Source organism: Leptopilina boulardi, unplaced genomic scaffold, assembly GCF_019393585.1.
Source record: "Leptopilina boulardi isolate dan_hultmark-lab unplaced genomic scaffold, ZJU_Lbou_2.1 LbouV2_335, whole genome shotgun sequence".
NCBI lineage: Eukaryota > Metazoa > Arthropoda > Insecta > Hymenoptera > Figitidae > Leptopilina > Leptopilina boulardi.
Genome location: NW_026137902.1, coordinates 910,117 through 928,330, shown reverse-complemented (window position 1 = coordinate 928,330; position 18,214 = coordinate 910,117). Strand labels below are relative to the sequence as shown.

Sequence of the window (18,214 nt, the reverse complement as noted above, 5' to 3'; positions counted from 1 at the left end):
AACTATCTTTTATTTGTTAATAAAAATTTTACTACAAAGGGAGGTTTCTTAAAAATCAATTCACGCATGTTCTTGTAGTAATTTTGCATGTAAAATCAAATGACGCTATTAAACTTTTTTTTGTTTATAACGAATTGTTTAAAAAATAGTATATTATACACCCGTGGTGTATACGATATTTTATACCACAAATGCTCAAAAACCTCGGATTTTTGTCCCTGAGAAACGGGGTTTAAAAATAGAAGGTTTGAGGTTAGGTTGGCCTGAGCGGGAGAGAAAACGCTATCCCTAGGGCGAGCGTATTGTAATGATTGTATAGTAAAAAAATTTTCTTATGTGCCAGGTTAGGATCCCAATATTCACTTTTTTAATATATGCTTGACGTTTCTCATGGGCATTAATGGTTTATTGTTTCAATGAAGCTTCTGTTTCAACAGAATCGTTTTCCAACGATTTTATACTTGCGAAATTTGTTCAAACAGCAAATTTGTTCTATATTTGTAATCCGTATACTTATGAGTAAAATTTTTTTTTCGTGCGCATCTTTTTAATAATTTTTTATTGCGGTTAACTTTTCAAGTAATTTTGCTTCCTCGTACGAAGATTTATAGTGATGACAATTTTCAAACTTCCTAAAATCTATTATTTCAATAAATTTTCAACTAATATAGTTATATTTATATTGTTGTTGACTAATGTTTTTTAATTTAAAAAATTTCTTTTGTAATAGAATTTATATCAGAATATTAGAATAAAATGAAAAACCGTAAAACATTTCCGGAAAAGTGCTTTTACATACAAAATACTATCGGAATTTCCTTAGGACGGGATACCATAATTTTCAGATATCCGTAGGAAGTTCGTTCTTTACTTTGCACTGATATTTACTGCAATATATTATTAATATAAACTTGCAAATTATCATAAAAAAGTTTTTCTTAATTCAAAGAAAATATTTTTTCTTCTAAGGGTTTTTCAAACTGTTATACATTATTTACAAAGTTAGATGTAACTTTTACTTACGAAATATTAATAAAACTCCATGTAAAAGTGATCTTATATTATATTTAATTTAAAATAAAATATAGATTTAACGTATTTTGGGGTTTTTATACTTCGGGTTCTGAAACTGATCCCATAACAGGAGTTTTTGTTTTTCACAAGTTTTTTTTGTGTCCCTAATTAGCTTACTTTGTAATATGTATAACAAAATTAGTAAATGCGCACAATAAAATTATGCTTCTAATTTAAAATTCGAAAATTTATGTTTTATGTACACAACTCTGTAAAAAATTACATTTTGATTTTGTAAAAAGTGTATATTTCATTAATTTTATAATTTAATAGCAATTCTAAAAACACAATTAAATATATCTTTTTAATAAAAATTAGCTTAAATAATAATTTTACGGAGTAAACAAGAGTGATTTTCAACGACATGATATATGAAAGGTAAATAAAAGATCTGAGTTGAAGAAGCAGAGAAGGAATTTCTAGTCAAGTCAGAGAGAAATATTGTTGTCACATTTGGTCACACTCACGTCACACTCATTGACCCCACTCATGCTCGCACCACACCACATTTAGCGAAAACCGTAATCATGGAAAAATGCTCTAGCAATTCGTTTCTTCGTCCCGTTCCCCACTCCCTTCAGCAAGCCAAAATACAAGTCCCATGCCTGCTGATTTCAGGTCTATACAATGCGCTGCTCACGGGAAAATATCTTTTAACGAAATTTGACAATCACTATAGCAAAATATGACTATTCGTGTTTTGGTATGAAAAATTAATTTTGATATTAGTAAGGTATTGCTAACACTAACTTTAATATTAATTGTAGGATTTTTTTTTAACAGGAGTTACAAAATAAAAGTTCCAGAGTAAAAGTTCGAAAACCGGAAAGTACAAAATTTATTTTTCCATATTACAAAATAGTACTTTGGAAAAATAATAATTTGAAAAAAAGTAAATTGGGAAAATAATAGTTTTGAAGCTTTTATTTTGGAACTCACAGCAAACTCTTAGTCATGGTATTTAATTATTGTAGTTATTAATTTTTAATACCAAAACACGAATAGCCACAATTGGCTATATAGTGACTGTTAAAATTAAATTTTAAATAAATAAATTTTGATATAAGACATTTTTCCGTGCTGATTCTACATTTATATCAGTAATAACCTCTCTTTCCCAAATTATGTTAAGTGGAAGGGACTCAATTGAAATTGATTTTTATTATTGTTAAAAAGCGGAAAATTGTTTAAATATTAATCAAACTGTATAATTATATCAATGTTATTGTTTTCAATAAAAGAGTGTAACACAAAGAATTTTTTGTATTGAGTATAATAAAAGAGTATAATACAAATATATTAATAATGTTAATAACAAATAGTGTTTTTTATGTCTCAATAAAGAAATTATTTTTTACACGCAAAGAAGATAAATATAAAATTTTATTTAAACAATTTCAATTTTTTTAAAAGTATGTTCAAGTGGGAAATCTGCTCAAGAGCAAAATTTTAATATAGAAAATACTAAACTTTAGAAAAATTTATATGAATATGTATACTGTAGTGGTATTAAAATTTAGTAAACATATTCAATTCATTATTAGATTATATACTAAACTTTATTACAACCCATTTAAGTTTTATATAAGTTTTTCTAAAGTTTAGAATTTCCTATATGCAAATTTTGCTCTTGAACATATTTTACTTGAATTGAAAATACTTTTATACAGAAATTGAAAGTGTTATTCTATAATTTTGATAATTATATTATTATCGTGTATTGCATTAACATCTTTGACTACAAAACTATTTAAAAACTCCACTCGATTGAGAAAAATGTTAATTAAAAATAGTTACTGAAATACATACCGTAAAACGGGATTATTTCGCTCAGTGCGGGTAAAGTCGCTCGCCAACTTTTTTGCTTTAAATTTAATTTAAACTAAAATTTGGTATTTTTGATAACAAATTTAACAATTGTACTTGGTAATAAAGGTATCAAACTTTATTTTAAAGCTGAAATCAAGCATAAAAGTGGGTGAGTGACTCTACCCGTACCGAGCGAAATAACCCCGTTTTATGGTAATAATTAAACAATTAATATTTAGTATTCTCCATTACAGACAATGCACGATTGACGTTCAACTTCATAGACTCCTTAATAATTGTTAACAAAAATAATAATTGTAATAATTCCATTATTATATAACTTTAAACAAGTATTGTTAATTAACATTTTTTTGTAATTGAATATAATTTTTTTAACCGTTCTGTATTCGAAGATGTTCGAGCAAAACAAAACAACTTTTCATTTTTTGTTGTAACATTAAAGATACTTTGTCATTAACACTTTATAAACAAATAATATAAAAAACTATTTAGCATAAATTATTTTTAAATAAAAATTATTCTTCAGGAATGCTTTTCGTCACGAAAAAATCCTTTTTTAGATTTTAAATTCATCAAGTGATACCCTTAAAAAATTTTTTTATTTAAAACTGCTAAAAAATTCAATTGCTAATAAATTTAACAAAAAATTTAATTTTTTTTAGAAGTTTAAAACACTTATTCTGGTCATAGAAATAAAAAATTATTTTTTGTTAGAAATACATTTCTTTTTGAAAATTGTAGATGATCCGTTGGATAAATTTTGACCTTAAGATAAAGTACGATTCATTCAACCTTATGGTTTAATGAATGCTTTGAGAAAAATTTGAATAAATTAATATCAATTAATTAATTAATTTATTAATTATGAATTATTATAATATAATTAAATATATATAATTAAATATATTAAATATATAAATATTTAATATAAAATAATTATTAATAGAATTATTAATTAGAATTAATAAATTAAATATACATTTTTAAGTCATTATTGAAGAATTTATATCCTTCAAAAACTTGGTCTGCGCGAAGGTCAAGCGGACCAAATAGTCCAGCCCTGGATTTTAAATATAGAGCCTTGATTTTTTATTCTATAAATTTTTTTTCATTACCTTTTCAATTATATATATATATATTATATATATATGACTTTGGTTATATTAACAAAATACATATTAATTGTATAACGTCATGAAGCAGAGGATTCTAGAAGGCCGCTTGAATGTTTAATGATTCAAAACAAAAGATTTCCTAACTCGAAATGGGTTGGCAATTTGTTAGCAAGTGTTAAGTTAAATATGAATTAAGTCTAAGCTTTTATATAAAAATAACATATTTTTCATTACATTTTGATATTTTTTTAAAGTTTAGGGGTTATTAAAAAAAGGGTTTTTCAACTCGAATCAGGTTCGCAATTTTTTTTACACAGTAGAGATAGTATAAACAGTAAAAACTCATAATAAATTTTTAACAATAAGATAAAAAGTTAAAATTTGAGAATGTGCCGATTTGACAGTCTTTAAAACTACTCGTTTTAAAGGACTCAAAATTGTAAATAAATATTTTAGACTTTAATCAAATAATTATGTTAATTTCGAATTAGTTAAAATACAAAAACGATTAAAAATAGGGCTGATAAAAATCACCAATTTTTTAAAAAAATAAGAAAAATCGGATTTTTTTATTTAAATAAAATTGTTTTTATTTACATCAAATTTTTTTAATATTATTTTTTAAATATTTATTTTTAAATGATTCGTTTTTTTAGTATTATAAATGATAAAATCAATAATAAAAGCGTCAATTAATACTTGTATTTTTATTAACAAAGTATTAAATTTTAGTTCAAAGCGCTTAAAATAAAATAGTCATTATAAAAAAGAGTAAAAATGAGGACAAATTTTTCAATACCTAATAGATTTATATTTTTTCATTATGAGAAGTTTAAAGAAGTGACATGTTATTTCTTATTTTTTTACATCTTAATTTAATGAATTTTTTAAATTATTTATTTTATTTTTAAAATATTATTAAAAAATAAATCACGATTTAAATCATTGCAGCCCTGATTAAAAACGTTTTTTTTTAACTATTTTTAAGAAAAAGAAAAAAATTCAGTTATTTGAATGTGACAATTGGACAATCTTCGGCTATTTGATTCGAGGATCTCGAAATTGGAAATAAATTTTACTACAGACTTTAATCAATTAATTTATGTTAATTGCCAATTAGTTATACTAAACAAAGGCATTAAAAAAATTATTTAGCGACTTTTAACAATAAGAGAAAAAATTTAATTTTTTAATTGTGTCGTACAAACAGTCTTCGGCTACCCGCTTTGAAGAACTCGAAATTGAAAAAACATTTTCTATTTACTTTAATTAAATAACCATGTTTATTTTGGATTAGTTGAGCTGAAATGAAACATTAAAAAATATTTTTAAGTATTTTTAACAATGAAATGTGTTTATTAAGAAAATTTTTTTTACCGAAGAACTCAAAATTAAAAATAAATTTTTCTAAATTATTTAATCAAATAATCTTGTTAATTTTAAATTAGTTAAATCGAAATAAAGCATTAAAAAGTTTATTAAACTATTTTTAATTTAAAAAGACAAAATTAAATTTTTCATTTATGTCAATGGAACAATCTTGAGCTTCTCGCATTGAAGAACTAGAAATTTGAAATAATTAAACGAAACTAAAAAAAGATGCGTTACAAAAATTTTTTAACTACTTTTTTTAATAAGAAAATAATTTTAATTCTTCGAATGTGTGTCGATCGACAGAATTTGGCTAGTTTCTTCGATGATCTTGAAATTGGAAATGAATTTTTCTGCATATAATTTTAAAAAATAGACATGTTAATTTTCAATTAGTTAAACTACAAAAAAGCTTAAAACAATATTTAAATTATTTTAAACACTAAGAGAAAAATTTTAATTCCTTATTTGTGTCGATCGGACAGCCTTCGGCTTCTTGCTTTGAAAAAGTCGAAATTGGAAATAAATTTTTTTAAATAATTTAATCAAATAATTATGTTACATACGTATTAGTTAAACTAAAAAAAAGTATTAAAAATTTTTTTTAACTAATTTTAACAATGAGAGGAAAAAACCAGTCTTTCGAATGTGTCGATCAGACAGTTTTCAGATTCTCGCTTCCAACGACTCCAAATTGGAAATAAATTTTTCTAAATACTTTTAACAACTAATCTTGTTAACTTTGAATAATTTAAACTAAAAAAAAAGGATTAAAATTTTTTTTGAAACTATTATTAACAATAAGAGAAAAAATTAAATTCTTTAAATGTGTCGTTCAGACAGTCTTTGGATTCTCGCCTCCAAGGACTCGAAATTGAAAATAAATGTTTCTAAATATTTTAATCAAATAATTATGTTACTGTCGCATTAGTAAAACTAAAAAAGCATTTAAAATTTATTTAAGTATTTTTAACAATAAGAGAAAAAATTCAAATCTTCAAATGTGTCGATTGGACAGTTTTCGGCTTCTTGCTTCGAAAAAGTCAAATTTGGAAATAAATTTTTCTAAATAATTTAATCAAATAATCTTGTTAATTTTATATTAGATAAACTATAAAAACCATTTAAAAATGTTTTAACTAATTTTAACAATTAGAGAAAATATTTAATTAATCAATTGTGGCGATCGGACCATGGTGGCTACTAAAATCATTAAAAAAAATTCCCTGACATTTTCCTGACTTTCCCTAACCTCTTTTGCTTCAATTTTCTTACTAAAAATTGGAGAATTTTTATTAGTCAGAAATTTGTATAACTAATTAAAAATTTCCTGACTTTTCCCTGACTAAACTAAAAAGAAGCATTACATATACATATATTCTTAATTTTTTTAAATCAAAGAAAAAAAATTCAATTGTTCGATTGTGTTTATTGAACAGCCTTTGGCTTTTCGCTTCAAAGAGCTCGAAATGAAAAATAAATTTTTCTAAATATTTTAATCAAATAATTATGTTACTGTCGGATTAGTTAAACTAAAGAAAAGCATAAAAATTTTTTTTAACTATTTTAACAATGAGAAATTAAAATTAAAAAAAGTTAAAAATAACACCTGAAATTAATTTTTTTACAAATAATCATATTAACGTTATGTCCATATTTGTCATAGAATAAGATTTGCGACTAATTTTTTTCTTAAAAAAATTAATTTTAACTTTTTTTAAAATTCTTTAATGAAAATTTTTATTATAATTTTAATATTGGAATAAAATTAATGCAATTAATTTTAATCTGTCAGATTTTGCCAAAAAATTAATTAACTTAATTTGTACCTTTGCACAAAAATATTTCAGATAAAAATGCATAAAAAAGTGGTTCAAATTTTGCAAATTGATTTTTTTTAAATAATGACAACTTAGAGAGACTTGAATTTAAATTAATTTTAAAAAAATTTGTGTTTTTTTTAATGTGAAAAGTTTAAATTGACAAATATTTTATTATTTTATTTTAAAACACTACAATACAAAATTTCTTAAACATCACATTAATCACTTTTCACATTTTTTAGGTTAATATTTTTTAGTGATGGTTTTTAAAAACACTTTATAGTCAACGGAATGAATTATCTTTTAAATAAAGAATGAATAATAGAGAAGTAAATATAAAATTTATTGAATTATTTTTTTTTAAATTATTATTCATTAATATTATTTTACTTGATAAAAGAGTGGAAAATAGAAATAAGCATATGTATAAGATAACCCAGATTTTGAGAGGTGAAATTAGAAAAAATACATTGAAATTCATAACAAAACCAAAATTTGTTTTCTAATATTTTAAAAAAGTACATAATAAAATAATTGACTGGACATTTTCATAAAGTATATTTATTTAGAGAATCTTGACGACATGCAAAAAGAGTTTTTCGAGACAATCACCTAACTATTACTAGGCAAATAAACAAATTAAATTATCGAGTAATATAGAATTTACTTACCCAGTGACAGGAGATCCCAATTAAATGATCGAAATTACCTCCTTATCCTAAATAACTGCAAAATGTGAATTTTATTATGGAAAAATGCTTGCGACAAAATGCTTGCGGACAAGACCGAAATCAGCGTGGGTCCTCGTCAAGCAGCAACTTGTTGCTTGAGAGTTTTTTTTTCTCCACTGGCGCTGTTAATCAGCAAATCTACATTTATCAACCGAAAAAGAAAGAATCAGTGCTGACATCTAGCGCGCTTTGAGCGCGGCAATGTCAATGTCGGCAAAGTCGTATTGTGCATCGCATGCACACAGTACGCAAATAGTACAAAATGTTTTTTTTTATTGTTAATACGCATTTCTTACAATTAAAACAATGCATTCTGGACACTATAAACACTCTTTTATAAAATGCAATTGTTTTCTTTCACAATTATCACTGTTTCACTTTAAACTTGAGAAAAAACCACGCACATTAAAGTGACAGGTGAACACTTTTCCACTGTCAACATTAATAAATAATTAAATAAAACTTAAATTAAATAAACTACTGCATAAATAAAACCTGTGACTTACCCTTTATTCATTCCAATAGTTGTTTTTACCGTTTTTCATGCTTTTCAGGCAATTTTTCACGTCTAACCGAAATCTAACCGAAATCTAACCCAACTCAGTTAGATTTCGGTTTTCGCGATCCGCCAGGGATAATACAATTTTTATTTCAGTAAATAATATTAAAGGACAAGAGAGGAAAGATTCTGTGAATAATTTGATGATTGGCGACGAACAACAACCCCCGTCGACACCTCATACACCCAATACACCTTACAGCAATTCCGAAAGTGGTGACAATTCGTCTAATACATCATACAATGTAGAGGAAGCAATAGGTTCTACTAATGATGTTGCTGCGAATAAAGGAACTTTTATGCAAGCGCCGCCCACACCTGTACAACTTGGTCAAGCATCCTTGCAAAGGAAAGAATCGTTGGGTAAATATTGCTGTATCTATACATTATTACATTTGAAAGAAAGCGAACAAGTAAGAATAACAGGCATCGCATTCGTCTACTAAAATGTATAGTAATTCTATTGATTTTTACGTTTTTTAGGCTTCGCTTTCGATATTTGATTTAAAAAATGTATCAAAAAGTAGTTTTCATACTAAAAGAAGGAGTAAAAAGTAGACATCGCAAAATTTAATTGACTAAGAAAACTATAAACAATGTAAAGACTTAACCCGCCTTGACTAAGGTAGGGTAAATTTTACCCTATGAAACTTTTATTCCTCGATAGTTTGAACTAGGAATGCTGAATTTTACTGCGATTTTTATATAAATGCAAATTTTGTTGTGACACTAATAAATTACATTACTAGACAATATAAAACAAATTTGTAAAAAAATTTCCATGATTTTAAGCTTTTCTTAAATATAGAAACAGAAAATCATTGTAGGGTAAAATTTACCCTACCTTAGTCATGGTGTTACAAAATTGAACCTTAGTCTCGCCGGGTTAAATGTATTACACTACCGTCCGAAATTGTGCGAACTCTGCTTTTTCAACAACTATAAAACTGTTCAAATCTTCAAAAATATTAAAACTAAAATTTTTTTCTCTTTATTTTATTAAAGTTAATAAAATTCTGAAAGAAATGACACCTTGACAAAGAGAATATGTTAATTTTTCAATTAGATATCTAAGAAAAACCCAATTTTCAATGTTTTTACTATTTTTTTTATTTCTCTGGCAAAAATTAATATTTTTAAACGTTCTTAGGCTCATTGAAATCGTATTTTGTTATGCAATTCAAATTATATAAAACAATTCATGTACACATTCTCCCCTAGCGTATGCAAACCGTGAAAGTTGGCTCATAAAATGTCAAAAATTTTAAATTTAATTCTACAATAAAATATAATGTTTAAAAATCAAGTAAATATATCATTCTAAACTTCTCTGATTTATGTAAGTAAATTTAAGATTTATACATTTTACTGATCATTTTTTGTCATATAAATATTAATCACAATTTTTTGACATTTTATGAGCCAACTTTCACGGTTTGCATACGCTAGGGAAGAATGTGTACATGAATTGTTTTATATAATTTGAATTGCATAACAAAATACGATTTCAATGAGCCTAAGAACGTTTAAAAATATTAATTTTTGCCAGAGAAATAAAAAAAATAGTAAAAACATTGAAAATTGGGTTTTTCTTAGATATCTAATTGAAAAATTAACATATTCTCTTTGTCAAGGTGTCATTTCTTTCAGAATTTTATTAACTTTAATAAAATAAAGAGGAAAAAATTTTAGTTTTAATATTTTTGAAGATTTGAACAGTTTTATAGTTGTTGAAAAAGCAGAGTTCGCACAATTTCGGACGGTAGTGTACAATATAAAACATTGTTACAATAAAATGTGACAGAAAATACAATTTAACAGTAATTTAAATTGATCTTTTCATATTAGTTACAGGAATTTAACAATCTTCAGAAAAAATTTATAAAACCTTTTTAGAATTCAACTATTTCTCAAAAAAACAACTTCTATTCTCTCAAAATTCACATATTTGCTTTGGATTTTTATATAAAATCATGCAAAACTTTAGTAATTTTTTTGAAAAAGAAAATTCACCTTCTTTATAAAAAAACTAATAAATTTTACGTGTTATCGCGCGAAGCCTGGTATTCAGTTTATTCTTATTTTAACAATAACAATGTTTTTTATTTTGAAATATAATCTTCCATTTTTGAATAATTCCAGATTCAAAATTTAAAATAACTCACTTATTAAATACATAATTATTGTTGTTTATATTTTTCAAATTTCTTAGTAAAAGTCTTTTTAGGAATTCAATTATTTTCAATATAATTTTAAAAAAATTTTTGAGAACATTCAATTATTGTTTAAAATTGTGGCAAAATTTTGTCAAATAATTTAATTATTCTCAAAAGTTTTCATAAAATTCTTTATAAGAATTCAATTATTTTCATAAATATTACATTTTTCGTTTTAAATTTAATTACTTTTAGTACATTTTTTATGAAATATTTTGAAATAATTCAGTTTGTTTTAAAAATCTATATAAATAATAATCGTTGTGTTCCGGTATTCTCTTTGCAGTTTAAGCTTCTGAGATTTTGTTAATAATTATAATTAATAATTTTATTATTAATATTTATTAAAATTATTGACAGAAAATTAAATTCCGGAAATAATTGAATTCTTCCCAGGATTTAATTACAAATTTTTTAAATAAACTCAATTATTTCGAGATATTTTATAAAAACTATATTGAAAGTAATTAAATTCATGAGGAGAAATTTTAATATTTATAAAAAGAATTGAATTCTTATCAGTGTTGGCTTCATATATAGTCCACCTCACAATAATAAAAACTTTTATAGTGAAGTAGACTATATATGAAGCCATCCATGATTCTTATAAAGCATTTTATAATAACTTTTGAGAATTAAATTTTTTTGAATAAATTTTATTACAATTTCTAAAAATAATTTAATATTCTTTACAAATTTTATTTAAATTGAATTGAAAATAATTGAATTCCTGAGAAGAATTGTATTATTCAATAAAAAATAAAAAAATTCTTACTAAAAATTTTATTATTTACAAAAGTAATTGAATTTATTTGAAAACATTTTTTTAAATTAATAGAATCCTTTCGTGAGAACTTATAAATTTTATTTAAATTGTATTGGAAATAATTGAATTCCTGTGAAGAATTTGACTATTTATAAAGATAATTGAATTCTTTCGAAGAATGTTATTATTTAGAAAAATAATTGAATTCTTGCGAAGAATTTTATTAGAAATTTTGAAAATAATAAACAATAATAATTATTTATGTATTTAATAAGTGAATTATTTAAATTTTGAATCTGGGATTATTCAAAAATTTGAGATTATATTTCAAAATAAAAAATTTTGTAATTGTCAAAATAATAGTAAATTGAATACCGTGTTTCGCGCGCTAGTGCGTACAATTTGCTAGTTTGTAACAAAATCCTGGGATGAATTTAATTATTAGTATTAATGTTCCTTTATCCATTTAGATCAGACTTCATCATCAGGTCGTATAATACAACCCAAGAGACTTCTCACTTACAAAACGTTCGAACGATATTACGGTACAAACCATCGGTGGCACAAGTCAGGACGCCCAAAAAAACTGCCACAGCACGGAATTGCTTACAAGTAAATATTTTTGAAAATCTAGTTGAAGTTAAATGTGACCTGAACAGTTAAAAGAGGCTTTGCGCCTGAAAGAGTCCAATTTTTCGATGATTTCATATAGAAAGAAGTACATTGTTTTGAATGCAATAAGTTTCAAAAATACAATTTTTTCGGACGTAAGGTACTTTTTATCCGTCCAAGTCACAATCGTTTAAGAAGTGACATAAAACAGAAAAATTTTTTTTTATCTATAAGGAGAGGGGATGGGGTGAAATTCCAAAAGTGATCCAATAGCCAGAATGTAAAGATTGTATTTTTTAAAAATTAATCAATATTGTATAAAGGGAAATAAATTCTTGACCTATTTAATTTTCAACAGTTTTTCTTGCTCTTTATTTAAAATGAGGCTTGAAATGTATGCTTTTAATAAACAAATTAAACAAAAGAAGATATTTTGTTTCATTTGTTTATCAAAAACATGCGTTTTTAGCTTCATCTTAAGAGTTAAAAGAAATAATGATTATCTTTCATTAAAAGAAATTTTTAAAAAGGGGTGGATTTGGAATTTAGAAAAAAAAATTATTGCACCATTTGGGAGAACAAAGAAAACTTTTGAAATCATATAGATCAAAATTTTTTTTACCCTTCTACACAATAGTTATTCAAAAAATCCACTGTTCATATTTGACCAAAAACTTATTTCTTTACCCACTATACAGTTTTTGATAAAAATTAATAATAATTTTTGGGTGAAGAACTTACTTATGGTATCAAATGCAGTCTATCCGAACTAGTGGATGCAGACGTGTATCTGGATAATCGAAAAATGTTAAAAATAAACGAATTTTCTATTTATAAAGTTAAAAACGTGTTTGGCATATTTATTTAAATATTATCAAAACAAAGTAAAACTCGACAAGGCCCAGTTCCATAACATTTTTTAACCGGAGATTAAGCCAGTAAACTCGGTTTAAGGTCAGTTCCACAACATTTTTTAACTGGAGTTGAAATCGGTAAACTTGGTTTTGTAATGTAATTAAATCGAGTTAACGGACTTAAACTCCAGTTAAGACAGTTGTGGAACTGGCCCTTAGTAAATGCAAGTAGACCGAGTTAACCGACTTAAACCATGGTTAAAACAGTTGTGGAATTGACCCTTAAAGTCAATTAATAAATCTTTAGTTACAAAACACTTCAATGGGTTTACATAAACATTTTTTCAAAACCATTAAGTAACGCTTCGTGTGAAAATTTAAAATATTAATTTTTAGAGATTTTTTTTTATTAAATGCTGTAAACTTCGTGGAAAAAAATTTTGAAACCGAAGTGCGAAAACCAACATGGGCCAATATTAACACAGCATTGTCAAATCGGGCACCAAGTCTTGGCAGACAATACTGGGCCGACTCTTGTGGTGTTAACTGCGGTTGGACGTCGGCAGCCAGGTCTCGACAGACAATGATGGGCCAATATTAGCTTCTATTATTGGCCGAATATTAGCGTTTGAGTGTTGGCCAACTTTTGGCAGACATTAATGGCCCAATCTTGGCTGCCATTACTCCCCCAGTATTGGCAAAATGCATAAAATAATAAAAATAATTATATTTTTTAATTAATTAACTAATTAATTTATAAAATTTATACAGATTATTTCCCTTAATTAAAAACAATCTTACAAACATTTGAAAAATTCTTACCACTTGTGGGGATCGATACCTCAACCTAACACTCTGACCACTCTGCTACGCTGTCGTGAAGTCAAGAAACCAAAAATGTTCTTATAAGCTGCACTTTTGACAGATAATGTGCCATTATTGGGCCAGTAATGGGCCGAAATTCTGCTCGTTATCGACAATGACAATTTGCTAGTATAGGTTCGATACTTGGGACGTAAATGCGCCAATACTGGGACGAGATTCGGGCCAATTCTGTTAAAGTATAGAATAATTGAATGTTGGTGCCTCTACTGGCACATTATTGGGGCGATTTGATAGCCAATATTGGTCTAGTCTTGTCTGCCGTAATTTGGCAAATATTGCTGGACCATTATTGGGCCGTATTGTCAATCTTGGCATTTCGCACATGGGAATTTGTCCGGATAATCGGGTCCATATTGTATAATACAAATTGTAGCCCGATCTCAGAAATTTTTTTTCAATTCTAGATCATTTCAGAAATTTCGCCTTTAATATATATTATGATTTCAGTTACATGAGATGTGCTAATCAATATCAAACTAAATGCCCTGCGAGAGCATTGTTGTTCGATGACGAACCAGACTTCGTTTACGTGACAAAAAAGCATTTAGAAAGATGCAAATTTAATATTGATGCTGCTCATCAAAGGAGTGCTCTTTTAAGGAAAAGTGCAGCAAATCCGGATAACCCTTTGAAAGTTTATAAAGAAGTAAGAAGAGAGTAAGTGAAAATAAGTTTAAGGAACTTCATTTTTTTTTTAATTAAAGTTTAAGAATGATTTTTAACTTTCTTACCTAAAATCAACTTAGAAATGACGCAAAATTATAAATTTCAACCTTTGTTTTTTAAAAGATTCAACTAGTTCCACTTGTAATGAATCCAGCTCTTCATTTTTCAATACGTTTATAATTAAAGAATTGCAATAGATTAGAAATTTGTATTCAACTACATTTCAAATTAAGTACATTATAATTGATTATTTTTCATAAATAAATCAGTTTCTTAAATTATCTATTTAATTAATTAAGAAATGTTAAACACAACATTCTGTTTAAAAATTCTGTATGAAATATATTTATTACTTCTTTCAAAAATAATTTTAGTATAAATTCTACTTTCATGAATTAATAAAATATTACTTTTGTGTAATTTACAAATAGAAACTATTTTTGTAATAGAGTATATTGATTTTTATTATTATAGGAACACGGATTGGGAGGCGAGTCTTCCGTATAACTACCTCCAGAGGACAATCCAACGTTGGTTGCGCGGTGGTTGCCCTCCTGTGCCAAAGCACATTGTGGATGTCCAAGAAGTTCTTGACAATCCTGTTTGGAAGGCGAGAATGTCCTATTTTATAAAAGAAGAAGCCCACAGAGTTGTGGTTGAGAGCGTAACAGATGCTAACGACTTTTGCCACATAATATTTTACTCCCCAGATTTTCTGTCAAAAGTCCTAGAAATTGATGCCTCATCCGCTACTGTTGATGGAACCTTCCGTACAGTTCCGTGGTTGAAAGGAGCATCGCAAATTTTAATATTTTCAGTTTTTTCCTTCGGAAAGGTATTATTTTCATTTTATTTGTGATAAATATTGTAATGTTAATTTAAAGCCAGGTGAAAATGATCCGCACGAATGACGTCTGGAATTCGTCAAAATTTCCTCAAGAACTTGTTCAGATTTCCTGTCGAATTCTGGAAAACACCGTATAGCGATTTGAAACAGAATTCGTTGAAACAGAAATCGGAATTGGTGCTATTTTGTTCGAAAAAACGCATACACAAAAAATTTTTGCCCAAATTTCCGACTGAATTTTATACGGTATTCGTGCGAATTATTTCAATAACTGTTATTTAAATTCCTACTATAACAAATTGATAAGAATTCCACACGGAATGTGACACAATATAATGACAAAAGAAAAATTATTTTTTTTAGATTACACCACTATTCTTCATAGTGATGAGCGCTAAATCCTTTGTTGCCTATAGTGTTGTTGCGAAAAAAATTAAGGAGTTAGCGCAATCTTTGAATATGGAAAAATTAACATGCGATTTTGAGATTGCATTAAGAAAAGCTTTTCAACTTCACTTTCCAGGAATAAAGAAAGTTATTGGCTGCCATTTCCATCTTTGCTACGTAAGGCACCTTATATATTTATGAAAGTTCAAAAATTAAATGCTTTAATTATAATTATTCTTATTATTCATAGAATACTATGTGAAATACAAAATTTATTATCTTCCAAACATAAATTTCGATTTTCCACTAATTTTAGATTGAAAACTTAAAAAGTCTATTAATTTACTAATTAATTATTATCATGATACATTAAATTCAAACACTAATAAAATTCTTCAAAATAATTCAACTATTTCCAAAATTTTTTATAAAAATCTTTACACGAATTCGATTATTTCCATAAATTGAAAAATTCTTTGCACACTTAAAAAAAATTTATTTTGATTCAAATAAACTTAACTATTATCAAATAAATATTCACACGAATAAAATAATTTTTTTTAATGAATTAAAGGATATTTGAATCAATTAATTCCGTATTTTACTCAATTACTTAAGTATTTGAAGCAAATACAATTTATCTGATTTAAATAAAAATTATTTGATTGAAGTAAATATTTATGTGACAATAATTAAGTGATCCTATATTTGAATGAAATAAATTTTTTTCATTGGGGAAAATTAATAATTTTAAATACAATTTTAATCAAATTTCTCGGAAGAAGTCAATTATTATTTTTAATAAAATTTAATAAACTTCATTATAAGAAATGAATTATTTCCAATGCAATTTTAAATAAATTCGCCGAAAAAAATCGCAAGAAGTCAATTTTTCTTCAAATAATAAGAGTGTTCGCAAAAATAAAAGTATGCTAAAAATTTTTGAAAAAATTTGATTTTATTAAACTTTAAATACGCTTTTCTGAAAAATTTAATTATTTTTAAAATTAATTAAATTCTTTAGATTAATTTAATTGTTTTGAACGTAATTGTAATGAAATTCTTCGCAGGAGTTCAATTATTTTCATAAATAATAAAATTCTTCAACGAAATTTTCAATTGCTTTCAAAGATTGTTATAAAATTTTTAATAAGAATTCAATTATTGCCAATGAATTATAATTGAATTCCTCGAAAGAATCCAATTATTTATGGAAAAGTCAGATTCAAAATTATAAAAAATTGAGAAAAATTACAAACAGTATTATGAAAAATTCAAAAGGTTTAAAATTGAAATTCTAGAAAAATTAAATCCTTATAAATAAAATCAGACTTTTGTCTGTACATTACATAGAATTGAAAATTGTTTAAATATTTATTTTTCTTATATCCTTAATGATTTGGAAACACTAATAAGAAAAAAATTTCTGTATGTATGTATGTATGTATGTATGTATGTATGTATGTATGTATGTATGTATGTATGTATGTATGTACGTATGTACATATGTTCTAGCTATGAAATAGCTAGAAAAGATTTATGTAATTGAAAAATACTAAAACCCGTCGAAGACGGGTACGACAGCTATAGTTATAATATATTTCAATTGAAAATTCAAAAAAAGTTAGATTTTAGAAATTTTTTATTAACATTTTTTTCAATTACTTGAATTTTTGAATACATATTGAATTAAAAACTTTCCGAACTGTTAAAATTTCATGAAATTGAATTGCAATTGAAATTGTATTTCAAAAATAATTGGGGTGGAATTTTTTTTTCAATGAATAAATAATTGAATTCTTGACAATATTTCTTAAGATTTATTAAAAATAATTTATTTAGAAAAGAATCTTAGTTTAAAGTTCTAGAAAACAATTATATTGAAATGTTAAAAATAATTTTAGAGAAGTTATATTAAAAAAAAATTTAAAGGTTTTAGATAATTTTACAATTCGACATATTCGAAAATAAATGTATTGCATACATTTTTTTGGTTAAATAATTATTTTTACATATACATAAAGTATTCTTTAGGGTTAGGGAAAAAGTCAAAATTCTGCCTGGAGATCAGGGAAAGGTCAGGTCTTATTTTATTTCGTTATTTAAGAATTTTAGAGGTCTCCAATTATACTAATATAACATGTAAATCGTGATCGATAATCCCAAAAAATCCTCGAATTATGAGTTTTAAGAGAATGTAATGAAGTTAATGCACTCTCTAAATTTGAATTAATAAGAATTTCTACTAATTTTAATTAGTGATTCACTGTTTACTTGTAAATAAGTAAGATCTTACTAATTAATAGTAAATTTTTACTAATAATAATTGGTACAATAAAAATTTATTTTTTGAAATATTACATTAATAAAAAATCAATCGTAGAGAAATAAATTTAAATTTATTTATGGGTTAAAAGTTTTAATATTTAGAAGAAAAACAGTTTTCATGACTACCGATAATGCTGATTTTTGTATTTA

General features: G+C 25.3%; 1 protein-coding gene across 6 annotated transcripts in view; it reads right to left on the bottom strand.

Moving 5' to 3' along the window:
• LOC127285565 (uncharacterized) overlaps window positions 1-7,979 on the bottom strand; it is a 30,622-nt gene extending 22,643 nt beyond the window's left edge. For 5 of the 6 annotated variants that reach the window (XM_051311658.1, XM_051311657.1, XM_051311661.1 and 2 more), the window contains exon 1: window positions 7,885-7,979. Coding sequence is in view for 1 of the 6 variants with exons in the window: in XM_051311656.1 (XP_051167613.1) it covers window positions 1,542-1,552 (11 nt within the window). In the remaining 5 variants the exon portion in view is untranslated. Of the gene's footprint in view, window positions 1-1,541; window positions 1,574-7,884 lie in introns of those variants that run through there. The other variant, XM_051311656.1, reaches the window with a different exon arrangement.
• Between the last annotated feature and the right edge of the window lie 10,235 nt (window positions 7,980-18,214).